General features: G+C 39.1%; 1 protein-coding gene across 7 annotated transcripts; it reads left to right on the top strand.

Moving 5' to 3' along the window:
* The first annotated feature begins 1,772 nt into the window (after positions 1-1,772).
* tnip1 (TNFAIP3 interacting protein 1) lies at positions 1,773-15,666 on the top strand. 7 transcript variants are annotated; one of them, XM_079669861.1, is made up of 18 exons: positions 1,773-1,873; positions 5,924-6,106; positions 6,629-6,772; positions 6,923-6,981; positions 7,080-7,139; positions 7,854-8,063; positions 8,945-9,039; positions 9,506-9,662; positions 9,945-10,037; positions 10,153-10,218; positions 11,476-11,607; positions 11,886-12,014; positions 12,098-12,232; positions 12,336-12,461; positions 12,607-12,690; positions 13,103-13,315; positions 13,569-13,653; positions 14,006-15,666. In XM_079669861.1, exons 2-18 carry the CDS (start codon positions 5,959-5,961, stop codon positions 14,128-14,130), a joined length of 2,061 nt encoding a protein of 686 aa, XP_079525987.1. In that variant the 5' UTR covers positions 1,773-1,873; positions 5,924-5,958; the 3' UTR covers positions 14,131-15,666. The 7 variants fall into 7 exon arrangements, with proteins under 7 accessions (XP_079525987.1, XP_079525989.1, XP_079525988.1 ...); XM_079669863.1 differs by lacking the exon at positions 1,773-1,873 and adding an exon at positions 4,787-4,938 and having other exon boundaries at positions 13,193-13,315; XM_079669862.1 differs by lacking the exon at positions 1,773-1,873 and adding an exon at positions 4,787-4,938 and having other exon boundaries at positions 14,009-15,666.
* The last annotated feature ends 70 nt before the right edge of the window (positions 15,667-15,736 follow it).

The raw sequence follows: 15,736 nt of genomic DNA, 5'->3' as shown, positions 1-15,736 counted from the left end.
CAAGACAAGGGAGACAGAATCTATATATAGGCAGGCTAAGGGGGAACAGGTGCAGACAATTAGGGCGGAGTCGACAATCACAGTGGAGGGAAAACACACAAAGGGAGGAAGTGAGGTAATCTGCAACAAGAAGGAAAGGTTACTACAAAATAAAACAGGATACAAGACTGAACTAAAAACATTAACTTAACAGATTTTACGAGACATAACAACTGCCTTATTAGGCCCATATTGAGCAGAGCATATTAAGAGCAAAACTCGTACAACAACTTCCTTACTTGCAATAAATAAGCACTAATTAGAGGGTTATTGAGGAAAAACTCTCAACTAATGGCTTATTACTTGTAGAATATGGTCATGTAGAATAAAGCCCTAATAAGTGTTTTATAATGACTAATAAAGATCCAATATACTGCTAATATGCATGTTAATTAACAACTAGTTGATGGTTAATTTGTGTACCTTAATATAAAGTGTCACCGTAAATAATACTAATTTCCTCTCTCTGTTGCCTTTTTTTTTACAGTATGTGTTCTGGGTGTGGTGCCCTGGTTTTGTGTTTGGCAGGGCGGTTCAATTATTAACTCTGTTGATATTGGCTATAGCAGTGGGCCGAGCAGAAAAGGAACCAAAATATATAACAGCAGGAAACTCCCACTTCAATTCAACGCCTCATCTGCAAACTCAAAAATGCCCACATTCTTATTATTGATAACTGTTTACTAGCCTATGAATGTTAATAAAGGGTGATATTACAGAATAGTTTAAATGTATTCAAACACATAGTTTTCCTATAGATATATTACAGATATTATAGCGATAGCAGCTAACTTACATTGTAGGCCTATGTGTCAAACAAATCAAGCTTGACATTTAAATACACTGTAGAATTATAGCTTGACTTCATTGGATACATGATGGCCTACCATGACTGAACAGTTATTTATACCTCTATACGTTTAAATGAACAAAAGAAAATATGTTGTTTACAGTGAAACCGATTAAACATGTCAACTAGCACTTCATTTTAGGTGTCTTAGTTGGACTTGTTTACTTGTAAAAAAGTACATGGCAGCTGTCTCTTTTCTTGTCAATGTCTCAGTTCATTGCGTATTTGTGAGCGCAGCTGTTGTCAGGCCATCTTTGAGTTAAAAGAGGAAAGAAGAAAAAAGACGTATGTGGCGAGGAAATCCCCTGCAGTACGCCAAAATCCAAGGCAACAAATAGAGTCTGCAGCAGTCAGTCACACTTTAATGGCACACCCAACCCTAAATTGCTCCATTTGATGATGATTATGAGAAATTAAGAGATTACTTCAGTAGCACTTTGTAAGATTGCTGACTATGTCAAATATGCAAATTTGAATTTCCCTTTTAACAGCTTGGGGAAGTTTGAACTGGGGTGTTGTTCAGAACAGATTAGATTTTCCTCTTTAATAAATTCACCAAGGTTTAAATATTTTAGAGATTTATGAGTGCATCTTTAAAATGTGACTTTTTTTTATCTACAGTTGCAATAATTAAAGTGGCATCATGATTTGATCATGCAATAAAAACACATGCAGTATTGTATACTTGAGTATAAGAGGTCATCTGTAAATATTCCTTTAGTCCTCTCTTTGTGTCATGTGTCATATTGTGTGGCATTCTCTATCATTTAGTTTTGTAAGCATGCATTAATGTGTGCCACATGGTTTACGTGCAGCAATCCACTGTATAAAGATGGCAGGCCACACAGTTGGACAAAAACTGTGTACAGTATCAGGCCATTTTACTGGGTTATGGGAATTCCCCAAGTCTCAGTGAAATTGCTTCCCCCCTATTCACCAGTTTCCTTAAAAAGCGCCTCTCTCCGGCAGAAGCTGAATGTGTGGGTGAGTTGTTGTTTATTATTTTTACAGGTAACAGAGCAAATTATATTTATTTTCAATAGTTGTGATGCTGTCATGTTTTTGTTTTGTATTACTTCTAGGGCAGGTTGAATAACTTTAAGATGTCAGTGAAATGAATGACGTTAGTTTGAATTTGGAACATTACATAAAAGGGAAACACAACATGAAAAGATTGATTTCTTCCTAAACAAGATTGATTTGTAACTTACAATCTCTATTGTATGTTTTTTTGTTTGTATTCGGGGTACTTCCTTGCCTAGGCAAATACTCTGTCGGAAATATATTTTTGTTATTTACTAAGAGCAAATATGGAGGTAAATCCATGTTAAGAAAAATATAACACTATTTAAGCTTAACCATGAAATGTGTTGTTTATCAATTCTATTATTTCTACATCAGCCTGACAGAAATATGCTTGCCAATCTGTCACACAGGTTTCTTTGTTGTCTAGGGTTTCGATTCTCAGTAAAAAATAAAAACATTCAAAATAATTAATATGAAGATCCTCTTAGAACTAACAATGTTTATGAGAATATTTGGAGCCGGTGCACGTTGCTGGCATATGATACTGTTCAGTGAGGATGTCTTTAGTTCAGGACCCGAAAAGACAGCTGGAGTCACTATAGGCTGACAAAAGGACGTTTTGTATTAAGCAGTGCAGAACTAATGACTGTCAGCTGCGTATACCCGCTGCTAGATATGGGAGACTAGACCGTCCTTTTTTCTCAACAGGGTGGGGTACATACTTACTGTTCTGTCTTTGTGCAATGGAAAATGCTTTCAAATATTTATATATATAAGTAGCTGGGAGGAAAAAACTAAGTGCACAGTTTGTTACCCGTGAAGACTAAATGATTGGCGACATTTCCTGTATCCTCTGGCTTTTGTTTTTTAGCTTGGTAGGCTCAGAGTCACCGGCCTGTTTGTTATTTTATCAGCCTGAGACTGAAACACTGTGCTCCTATAAATAAGGACAAGGTCACGGCTGGCATGCTGTGTGAACTGTATGTTTGCTTTATTCTGGCCAATGATTCACTGAGGTTCCACATACAAGGTTAAAAGTATATTGTTTGTCATTTTTCTTTTGTATTATAAAAGAGGCATGTGACTCTTCAATTGAACTAAAGGCAGTTAAAGTCAGTTTTGTATAAAAGGAAGTCACAAATAAGTTCTATTGTTTTTAAGCACAGTCAGGACATAGTTGTCTCTTTTCTCACAAATTCACTTATTGTCTTAAGTCAAGTACATGAATGTTGTATACATGCTCTACATGGCAAAAACTACATTTTTAGTTAAACGTGTTGGTATAGTTACAATCGGACCTCTTTTATTAGTTTTACTGTATGAAAAATACCATGTAAATGTGTATTCAGTTAACCTATTTTATTTTCTAAGATTAGCTAGCTGCTAAGGTACTTATTTACTGACTTTTTCGACCTATTTCCTGTAATTGAAAAATGTGTGTTACAAAATCTATAAGGGAGTCAAACCAACTATCACAAAAAAAATCAAACTAGCTACTAGGCAGTATCGTGAAAACCTGTTTCAATCTTAACTGGTTTCTATTAGAGCATTATATTATTGGTGCACTTTCTTTCCCTTAGAGGAAGTAATAATGGTGGGGATATATATATATAAAAAAACAAGCTTTTCATACTGATTAGTTTAGATACTGTATACTGATAATAAAGCATGCAATCATGCAAACATAATTTGCAAACTGGGTATATCCTGTGTTAACACAGCATGCTTCCAGATAAGACCTCCAAGGCTGATGCTATGACAATTTAAATCATTGTTGAGAATGTTTGCCTTAATGGTTTTTGTGGACAAACTGTGGTATTTGTTTTCTCTATTGTAATTCATAGATGTTTCTATATATATTAAATACTTTTTGGTAGTTTTATTCATAATTATTATGACCCATTATAGATCTACAGTTAACCAAATAATGCTTTTTGTAAATCATTGAGGAAGTAACCACTGGTGACCTGTGGTTTTTTTCCCACAAGATGTCACTATTGTTCGGAATTGTTAATGTTTGGTAAGTCAAGGGCCTGAAATAAAGCTCTGAAAAATGGTGGCACACTGCTTCTTAACAAATTCCTTACCTGTGACTGACAAAACCTTTAAAAGGTCAATTGCATTTTACTTCAAGACAAGTAACTCATGATATTTACATTTCATCACAGTATTATTTGAAAGTAAATATATTCCCATTATATATTAACATATTTAAGTCAAAACTAGAACAATTAATTGATTAGTCGATTAGTCATAAAATGTGAAAACTCAAAAACCACAATTTACTAAATGTATTCATTGTTAGAGTATGTTTTTAGTTGTATATACTAAGCAATAATTAATGAAGAAAACTAATGTCAGTTTAAATAATGATGAATACAATAACTTATAGCCCTATCACAATATAAACATTATATATCTCTGAGCAGCTTACATACAATATATGTATTTCTCATTTACCCATAGTGTGGACTCACTCACTTTAGTGTAACTTGAACTAGGCCTTATTCCTCAGTTCACAAGAAATGTGTGATGCAATCACAGAAAACCCCACCAGCCCCTTCTCTAAATGTATCAATGAGTTAAAAAGTAATTCTGTGAAAATCTTGGGACTATGACTATATGACGAGTCGCTATGAGTGTCAATTGTCAATTTAAAAAAGGATAAGAAATTTATTTAAATAAACAAGACAAAGATCCGGCTGCAGTTTTACTCACCCTAGTGTCATTGTGGCATACAGGCGATTATTTCCGTATATTTATGTACAAATGTATAGGCCATCTTGAGTCATTCTGATCAAATATTTACCATGAATTATGAATGTGAAGCATTTCGATCTAATGTTTACATTACGGTTCCCCCGCTGACAGAGAGCTGGGCCCTGATTGGTCCGACGGGCTGTCAGTCACTCGCTGTTTACATCAAACGAGGTGGAAACTCCCGGGTTACAGCATAGACCAGTAGACCACTTCCGCAATAGATGTCTGGCAGAGAGACGAGAGAGGCCACTGCGAGCTGAAAGGTATCTAGACAACAGAGACCTCTTTGTTCTCTCGTTTGTCGTTTAACTCCACTTTGGGACCGACTTCGTGCATCGATTAAAATATCTGTAGTGGGTAGAAAAGAGGAGCTAACGGCTTACTGTCCCGCACTGTCATCTAGTGTTAGCTAGCCGACAGCTAACAAGGATGTTGCTAGCAATTTGCATGACAACAGCGAAAACTAATATTAGCCTTTTTCAGCCAATCAAGGTAGCTATAATTTGCTAGATTGTGCTTTATTTGACTCTGGTCTATTGGGTAGATGTTTGTTGGCAGGATTCACGTAACATCTAGGGATTTTCCCTCTGCTTTTGTCCTTTTTGCCTTCGGTTATGAACGTTGTATTTGTCATATAGCTGTCACAAACGTTAGCCCATTCCTGCCATTTGTTTCACTCTGCCAGGGTAGCATAACGATGACTCTGTTCCTGCTTTTGTCCTCTCAAAGCTGAAGGCTGATCGGTATTTTCTTCAACGGGCTTCACCTATAGTTTACACTCGTCCTGCTATAAATTATAAATAAACTGAAAGAAGAGTTGAACGTTTTTTCTTGCTGGGTAACTCGCAGAAACACTACAAAGTGAGTTGGTGGTTTCTATTTAATCTGTGACAAAGGAGTACCAGGAACAACATTTGTTAGATGTTCTCACACTGTAACATAACAGGTTCTGATCATTTGTTTCCTTCCTCTGCATGACATTTGGGTTTCCACATTTTATGTTGACAATTTGATCAGTACACTTTACACTTTTAAGTCAAATGCAACTGTTTACCATGCTTTCTTGCGACCAGTGGAGGACCACAAGTCTTTAGTCCTCCATGTTTAAAGTCTTTACTGTCAGCACCTATTGTTTACAAAAAACTTCAGCAAAAAATCTGTATTATTTTATGTTCTGTTGAATAGTTTCCAGTACTTTCTATGTTGTTAATTAGGTTGTAATTGACAGTTTTTCTCTTCTTTCCACAGTTCAGAGGATCATGTCTAAGAAGTGAGAAACGGCGATGGAAGGGAAAGGCCCGTACCGCATCTATGATCCAGGCGGGAGTGAGGTTAAGGCCAGGGAGCAGGCCGGGGCGGGCAGCAGCTACCGACAGCTGCTGGAGGAGAACAGCATGTTGAGGGAGAGGATGAAGGGTCTTAAGAGTCTAGGTAAGTTCCTAAAGACGGCTTGGGTAACACAAAGTTGTGGACAGCAGTGATCTTAACACATGAGGATAACATTATTGCAGATTGGTGTATGTCAAGAGCATTAGTTTATTTATTGTAGTAAACAGTGTGCAGCTTGCATTTGGCAGCAGCACTAAATTCGTTTTTTGATCTTCATTTTGAATTCACCATTAAAAATGACAAGACAAGGCATCACGTGTCTGCCATTAATAGACTACATGACTTAGTTTAAAGTAAGAATAAACACATAGGGGAGGGAAACGGTCACGCAGCTAAAATAATGTGGAATGTAGTAAAACCTGATGTTCTTCATTGGGGAAGGGTTGTTGAAAAGCTGGCATGCGATGACGGCGGCGGCCTGATTGCTCCTTGTGTGAATCACCGAAGGAATGTTACTTATATGTAATGTCTCGATAAACCTCTTTCATATCATATATGATGACTGCTCATGCTGATAGAGGGAAGCACTTCTGCATATAGACAAGATCTCTTTGAAACCTACAGGTGATTTGCTGGAAGAGTCTCAGACCGAGGCATCAAGGCTGCGGCAGCGAGTGGAGGAACTAGTGAGAGACAATGAAGCCCTGAAGTCCTCCAGCTTTGTTGCCAGTCTCTGTATGGGGGGACCCATTCAGAGTGAGACACAAAGTAGGTCACCCATACCAGAGGATTATTATGACTTTATTAATATTACTCAGGGCAGTGTTGTAACCATACGGCATGCTCTTCTACCTTAAAGTTGTATTTACCTTGTTATTGAATGGCTTATTTCATAAACCATGTTTAACCCCACTACAGAGCAAAAGGAGGAGCAAGCAAGCTGTTTAGGAAAAGCCCTACAACCAGAGAAGCCTAATGTAAGTAACTGGAGAATGTTTACTTTATTCCTAAAAGTGTATAGATGCAATTAGCACTCCCAGTACTTTGGTGCTACTTACAGTTGTGCTCTTTACAGGAGGCCTCTGCGGAGTTTGAGGTTGTGAATGTAGATGGAAAGACTTCAGACGCCTTGACTGTACGTATCAGATTGTTTGTGACAAATGATGACAAATCTTTTTCCAAGTATCACAGGAACTCGCCTTTTTGTACTTTTCCAAAAGTCTTTACATTTACCAAACATCTAACATGTTTAGATGATCAAAATGCTTTTGGTGCTAATTCCCAAAGGTGATTTGTTGTGTGTGATTTATTTAGGCTAAATTAAACCTTTCCTCTTTATAGCCATTTCCCTAATATTAGGAACATATCCTTAGTGTGGTGACTCACCATCAAACTCAATACCGGTAGCTCCAGCCTGAGTCAGCCCGGGGGAAAGTCCAGGATTATTACTGGCTGATTCATCCACAGTCACACACTTCATCCTAAAGGATGTCCTAATAGGACCTGCCAGAACAGTTCAGCCCCAAAGGTTGACAAAATTAATTTCATTGGATAGCCTGGCCTATTATAACATTCTATGGCTTACCTTTTTGGCACAGTTCCACACCTAAACAAAATATTTGTGGTAAAAATGTTAGCAACTCTGTTTTGTGATCTATATCTATATTTAGATCCAACAGGAACAACTGGTTTGCCTCTCCAGATATATCAGCTGCAGCTTTTCATAGAAATAGAAGCAGCATGACTCTTACACTATGATGTTCTATCGGTTTTGTGCTGGTTGAACTACATTTGTAATTAGTCAGCTTGAGAAGCATTGACTGACTGTTTAGCTGTGTGTTATCTCCAGGCCGGGTCAGTGGCAGGGTTAATCCCCGTCCTGCCTCAGGAGAACCTCGAGCTAGCCAGCCAGCTGAAGAGACTAGAGAGCTCCTTCAGCATATTCGCAGAGGAGTCCAACCCCAACCAGCTCCTGGCTCACCTCGGTCGCATGGCTGTAGAGTTTCACCATCTTTCCTCTAAGGTCCAGAAGAATGAACAGAGGACTTCCCTCCTACAGGTATGCCACACCGCTGCTGACAGAAATATAAAATGCCAAAGCTAACATTACCTCTTTTTCTTTTTCAAACATGTCTTTATATGCACTTGAAGCTAGGGTTGGTAATAATGGTAATTATAGTTAAATACATTTTGGAAATACGTTGTTTTGTGGTATCTTATATTTGTAGAGCATTGAGAGAGGATAAAGTTATTTGAGTTTGTATGACGTATGTACAAAGTTCTTCTCTGACTAATGTTGTTTTCCCACTGCAACAGCAGTTCTGGTGTCTTACACAGTTATCCGTGGGTTTAACATTTGCTGCGTCATGACACTCAACAACTACAACAATTACTGCACATGGCACTCATCTCAAGCTTTCCTTATTTGAGCAAACTGTCTTTTTAACTAATAACATTATTTTGTGCAGTGCTTTGCAAAAGAAATAGACTTGCAGTATAATCTGAAAAGAATACTTCCAATACAAATTTTAGGGATTATATGACATTATCTTTCACACAAAGAGGAGGCTGCATATTTGTTGCCAGTACCAGTGAAAATGCGTCACGACTTGGAACTTCCAAAAACCAACTTGGCCTAATTTTTATTTAAAAAATACAGCACTATTTCTATTGTCCTAGACTTCCAGCTACTGTCTCTTGTTTTGTACTCCAGAGATGTCATATCCTTGCACATATTGTTCAGGTCTGTTTGGGGAAGGGGTAAATGTGTAATGTGTTGATGTTTGCTGTTGTCTAAAAAAAAAAATCTAATACAAATATTTCTGAGGAGAGAATACAAATATATATACGGCACTATTTGCAATGACTTGGATTATGTTTGAATTCAAGTTTTTGTGTTGTCATGTGTTGAAGTGATTGTTTCTTCTTGTGGTTTTGTAGACTCTCTGTGAGCAGCTCAGACAGGAGAACAATGAGCTTCGAAAGAAAATGGAAGAGGATCATCATATCAGGAATCATGACTTGGATCATCTGAAGTAATGTGTTTAATGTTCTCTTTTTCACTTGACTGTGCTTTGTGTTGCTTCTGCTGGAGCAGCACCTGTATTGTTAGAAAGGTCAAATATATATTTTTAACATCTGCACTGTATTGCCTACAGGTAATACAACCACTATTGACAGATTATTCTAATTCCTCTGGTAATTTTCTTTCCAACCATAGGAACATTTTGTTTCTCATTAACCTTTTGAATGTATTGAAAGCAGCCCTCTGTTAATATTTGATGACAAATCCTACACTACTTTGACTTTGTCCTGCATTTTGACACTTGCTTTCACTTTGATGGGGGATTATACCACTGCTTTCTGTTTGCGTCATTGAGCCCAGCGGGCATAGTAGGTTCTTCCCAAAGGAACTTCCTGAAGCCTTGTTCAAACTTCAACAACCTCCGGGAAGGGACCTTGCTCACAAACGCTATCAATTTCCTTTCCTTGCCTATTCAGACAGGAGAATCAGAAACTTAAGGAGCTGGTCACAGGAGGAGCAGCGGCATCAACGACAGCGCTACCTGACACCGAAGCTCCAGAGGCCAAAGAGGAGCCTGTGAAGGAAGAGTCAGCCGCTGTGAGACCCAAGATGGAGGCCACCACACCGCAGAAGGTAGTTCAATTACATAGTAACATGTTTTTTTCACCATGTGCAGACATCACTTTGAATTGCCTTGTGTTGAAAGGTGCTATATAAAAAACTTGACCTGCCTTTATGACTTCATATGGATAAATCTGCTCCGCTAACATGGCATATACATTTTTATGTAAAGCTTTACCCTTTTTAAGAAAAAGTTCCTCAATTACCTTGTGACTTAAAACTTCCCCAGTCACCATGTGATGTTACAGTAGTGGAGGAAAGTTGTGCATTAAGACATGGTTTGTGTGCCCCCAGAGTGGAAAAGCTGCAGAGAAAACCCCAACTAAGCCTTGTGATGTTGAGGTGTATGAAAAGAAGATCAAGCTTTTGGAGAAGCAGAGAAAGGATGTGAGTCTTTTTCTGTGCTTACTGCTCATCCTCTTTGAGCCATAGGGGAAAGTCTCTGTGTGCTTAGTTTCCTATGTTGATTGTCATTTGTTTCACTTTCTGCCAATCCTTCCAGGTACTGGAGGTGAACAAGCAGTGGGACATTCAGTGGAACTCCATGAAGTCACAGTTTGAACAGAAGGTACAGTAATGACTTTACAGCTGTTGTGAAGGGTGTGGGAAGACATTGCTGTGTATTCAACTTCTATAGAGACGTCATCGGAGAATTCATGTCTAATTTGCTCCGAATTCCTCTAAAAAACATGTTGTTCTTGCTATTTCAAGTCGAACTCAAACAAGTTCGACGTATGGTCATTTTTTTTAAGTGCTTAATTTCGATTGATTAATTCTAAAGACATTTTCAAGAAAATTATATTCAAAGCACTTGTAAATTGTACAGGGAAACATGTGCAGTACATTGCAAAAAATTGAGTATCTATACATTGTTTACTAAATATAAAGTAATGTTTGTGCTAAGAATGGACAGCCCTTTGGTTTAAAATGAACTCTATTCAACACATTTAGCATCATACCAGTGGAAAAAAATATATATATTTTCCCTTTCATCAGAGTTATCATGTTTTCTTGAGTAAGTTGACACATGGCAGGCATTTTGCAATTTGGAAAAGTGTGTGTGTGTGTGTGTGTGTGTGTGTGTGTGTGTGTGTGTGTGTGTGTGTGTGTGTGTGTGTGTGTGTGTGTGTGTGTGTGTGTGTGTGTGTGTGTGTGTGTGTGTGTGTGTGTGTGTGTGTGTGTGTGTGTGTGTGTGTGTGTGTGTGTGTGTGTGTGTGTGTGTGTGTGTGTGTGTGTGTGTGTGTGTGGCTATGCTTGTCCAGTGGAAAGGTGCAATTTTGCAATAGTTTGCTATCTGAACATACTTACCACAAGGCTTGTCACACCTCGGTGAGAATTCCCCTCACCTCTCTTGTACCCGCTGACTTCCTCCTGCGGTGCAGTCAGAGGGCAGCAGAGACACACATATGCACAAACTCTCACACTCATACTCACACACCTACGCGTGTGCACACCCACAATCATGAACAAACCTACATTCACACCTTGTTGTTACGCGGACACCATGCAGCCTTGGGTTACACCGCAGAACCCTAGATATATATCCATTTGCGTCACTCGGTTTGTTCATATTTTACACAAAACAGAACTGCGTGTGTCCCCCAAATTCTCCTTGTTGCTGTGGTTTAGTTTATAACTGTATAACACACATTTCTAAAGCTGTATCCAAACACACACACAACAGCTGATGTTTCATTTTTACCAGATAGATGTTATCAGGTAACCATTTTTTTTCATTTTGGTTTGTGCTCATGAGAATTGGATTTTAGAACTGTGTACTGGGTGAATTCTGCACACGACTAAATGGTTTAAAACATCTCTCCAGATCACAGACCTCAGACAACGGCTGGCTGAGTCCCAGAAAACTGTGCTGGAGCTGGAGGCAGAGCGAGAGCAAAGGCAGCGCGACTACGACAAGAAGCTGCTGCTGGCCAAGTCCAAGATTGAAAATGTGCAGGTGAGAACCACCAAGACTAAAAACCAAGGTGGAAACAAGTCTAACATTTCAAAACTTGGACACAGAAACAGGGAGGAAAAAGTGTATTCAGATACTAATAATAAGTCATTTTATATAGCGGTTTACAAGCAATTAAAGAAAAAAAAAAATAACAACAAAAGTAAAAAGTGCTAAACTACGTGGATTAAGGGGGAGGGGCTAGTGGATTAGGAGTTTTGAGGGATTTCTTGAATGAAATAAGAAAGGTGTTTCAATGTTTTCTGTGCGTTTTATTTCAGGGGGAGAAAGAGTGCCTGAACTCTGAGACCACTGAGCTTAAGCAGAAGGTTCGCTACCTGCAAGATCAGCTGCTACCCCTCAGCAAACAGAGGGAGTACCAGGAGAAGGAGATCCAACGCCTCAACAGGGTGAGTGCACTTCATCTCTCAATCTATTACTGCATCTTTTCCACTGAGACGTTTCCTCTAATACTTGTTTTGTCTTACTTCAGGCCTTAGAGGAAGCCTTAAACCTGCACACCCCTTCATCCTCCCAAAAACCACCGGGTCAGGCTAACTTTCCTGATGCAGCCAATAACCTGAAGAAACAGGAACTGCTCACTCAAATTGCTGTACTAAAGGAACAGGTCAGTTTTTAGTTGAAATATACACTCACAAGTACATGGTTCTTTTTGCACTTATACGTTCATTTCCTCAACTGATTGTATTTGTTGTTGTTTTGTACTTCAGGTAAAGATCTTTGAAGAAGACTTCAGAAAAGAGAGAAGTGACAGGGAGCGAATGAACGAGGAAAAGGAGGACTTGAGGCGGCAAGTTGAGAGACTCCAGGGTCAGATCACTAATTTGACAAATCAGGTAAGCTGTGTGTTTACAGTTTAACTGTCCTGTGTGTGTGGCATGATAACATATGCTTTTTTTCTTTCTTGCATTAAATTACAATCATAACTGAATTACTCTGGTTTTTTTCTCCACTAATTGTGTTATTGTGTGTTTGGTTCAGCTTCACCAGGCACAGAACGAGTGTCAGAGAGAACGTACGGAGAGATGCAAGCTGGAGAGACTGCAGATGCAGCATCACAAACAGGTACTGGCTGCAGCTCAGATCTGACTCTAGAAGTGTTGCAGACATGTTGAAATGTGAATTACATTGTTGCCGTCAGCCTGGAAATAAATAGATGACATGTTTGTTCATACTTTCAAATCATTTAATCAGGGACAATGCAGTCACTGAGAGTTGGGATGCGTCATGCAGGGGGATATGAGTCAAACCTTGCAGAATAGCGCCCCCTTGTGATAGAATGCAGTCATTCAGCCGACTGCATTAAGTTCTTACACCAAGCCTTACTCAGCAGGTGGAGCGTTCCCACAGTGGGGGGCCGCCGCACTAGGGTGAAGGTCAGCGCTGGCCCGTGCCATGACAGGGCCACAGTGTCCTCGCTGAGAGTAGCAGCCGTGCACTGATTGGGGATCACGTGTGTACTTGTGATCCCTCGTAGGGGCAGCAGCAGGAAAGATGTACCTCAGACCCCACGTCAGGCTCAGTGAACGGCCCGCTGAGCCCCCCCTACTGTGGTCCCTTTGTGCAGGTGGGACCGCAGGGCCTTGAAGGCTGGCCGGTACACTTCCCTCCCCGGATGCCCAATGCAGCAGGCGCCAACGCCGCAGCCGCAGCACCGCCCCCCGTACGAGACTTCCAGCCCGTTACCCCGGTAAGGGTCCTCCAAGGCCCCTCTGTCTCTGTCTATGGAGCGATTCTGGTTCACTGAGGAAACACGGCTCTTTTCTCTCTTTCCTCTACTCCCCTTATCTCTTGGGAGGAACTTGTCATAAGGTCTAACTATAGCTCAACCTAGCCACGCTTACATTTAATTAACATTGTTAGGCTAAGCTGTAGGGCTGCTGTTTTTGATAAATGGGGATTTTTTGTGATTTCATCTAAATTGGTGCTTTCTCTTTGGTCAGGGTTTTCCTTGGCAATCGTCATTCCCACAGCCCAGAGGGGCCAGAGCAGTAGGAGAAAGTTCAAGACCACCACCAGAAAATGCAGGTATGGTACAGCTTGCCAAGCACACTATTGTTTTTTATTCCAAAGGTTTGTTGTAAATCACATTTGTGTTTTATATCTCAAAGCATACAGCTTGTGTATTTTTCCTTATCATCAATATAAAGACTTTTTTTAAAAGACCAACAATGCATTTGTAGCAGTATGTATCTCAATTATTTGAGTTCCCTATCTGTGGCTACACGGATCAAGACATTCTGCTTTTGGTTTTACATGAGATTTGCTGCTCAATTTATTGGATGACATAACACCACAGCTACATTTGGACTTATCCATTAAAAGTGTGTAAAGCTAAGTTTATGACTGAAGATAACCGAGTCTTGTTTTTCCGTGTCAGTAGATCAGTCCGCAGCAGCAGCAGCAGCTTCAGCAGCTTCAGCAGCCGCAGCAGCGTCGACAGCAGCGACAGCAGCAGGATTTGGAAAAAGGGAGCGACAGAACATTGACCCTGGAAAGCACTAAAGCATCACCGTACCCACCAAACGGAGTCTGGGTAGTAGCATGACATCAGTTTGTTTTTGAGTTGACAAGGTGTGATTTGATCTATAATTTTCCTACTGAACTGTAGATATCCTATTGTAATGTTGTTTATACTTGCGTTTTATAAGGCTATTTGTGAAACACTTCGCTATTCTGAATATATATACATGAAATATTATTTAGACTTTTTTTTTTTATCAGGAACTGAAGTCATTTGTTAAATAGGTTGGAATAATTAGTGTTCTTTTTTTTTTCTCCAGAAAATATACCTATGTGATTGTATCACTGCAAAGATGTAACAACTGGACACCTAGTTTGTTACTTGTAGGGTTACAGGAAGCCATTCCCCAATATGACTAAGACAACATATACTCATTCCAACAATGAATGATTATATACGTACATCAAATCATAGAGTTTACAATGTGAATGTTGATTGATTTATGAAGATTTCTTCAATACCATTGATGTTTTAGAACTGTCCCATACGTGTAACTGTTCAAAAGTGGTTGTTGAAATACAAAATGTTTGGGAAATGAATTTTGATGGTATCATACCAAAAACATGATTGTGATTATTGATAATTTATTTATAACCTGCTGTTTTGATAGTTGCATTGACTAAGTGTAAATCATTGTCTTTAGTAATGCTGTTCTTTCTATGTTGTTAGTGTAATCCAAATATATTGTAGCTATTGACATTGTATGTTTGTATCAGACACAATACACAATGCACAGAACATACACAGCCTTTTTTCCCATGATGATGGACCTAATCTCATTAAACACAACACATCTACTTGATTAAAATTGATTTGACCACTCATTGCAGTATTCATACTCATCTAACGGCATCTTGTACCACAGTTAAGACCCCAAATAGAAGTTAGAACAACAAATCCTTAAGGCAATGACTGCCTTCCTCTACTTCATTTATTGAGTTTAATCTGAACTAGTACCGACTCATTCAATATATGTGTAAGATAAAGAAAGGGGAAGATTCTCATTAGTATTTGGAAATCCTAGAGCTGTTATAACGGCAGTTCAGTTGCTCCAGACCTCTACCAGGATGTCTGGCTGCTCTCGGTCTACTTCAACAACCAGCAATCCTTCCCATGCAGACAGTCCTGTTAACTGATGTGATACAAAGTAAAGCCCCCCTGATACAACAGATACACACACCCAGAGATAATATGCTTTACCATTATAAAAGGATCATCTCAAATCAAGCCACTGTCTAACTGAATACCCATTCAGTTTCCTTAGTATATGTCAGATGAAGGGCTCAAAACGTGCGCAGATGAACTAGAAAAAGGCTCCAATGTTATCAAACCATTTTAGTTACAGGGAACAAAATCCTGATGGGTGAGAGCTGAAATGAGAAATTGCACTTTGAAAGGTATGCTGTAATTACTGGTAGTTGTATTTTCTTGGTTTGTAGCCTTTTCTTTTTTGCTGTAGGCAAAAGCACATGAGACTTTTTGTATTTGACTGGCTTAATAAATCTATTCTAAATGTCTTCTAGTATCTTAGCCTACTTATTCATGTTGATACTTTCCCCATTTTTTTTATTGCATGTTAAAAATGTT

Source organism: Notothenia rossii, assembly GCF_949606895.1.
Source record: "Notothenia rossii genome assembly, chromosome: 3".
NCBI lineage: Eukaryota > Metazoa > Chordata > Actinopteri > Perciformes > Nototheniidae > Notothenia > Notothenia rossii.
This window is presented reverse-complemented; position numbering and strand designations above follow the sequence as displayed.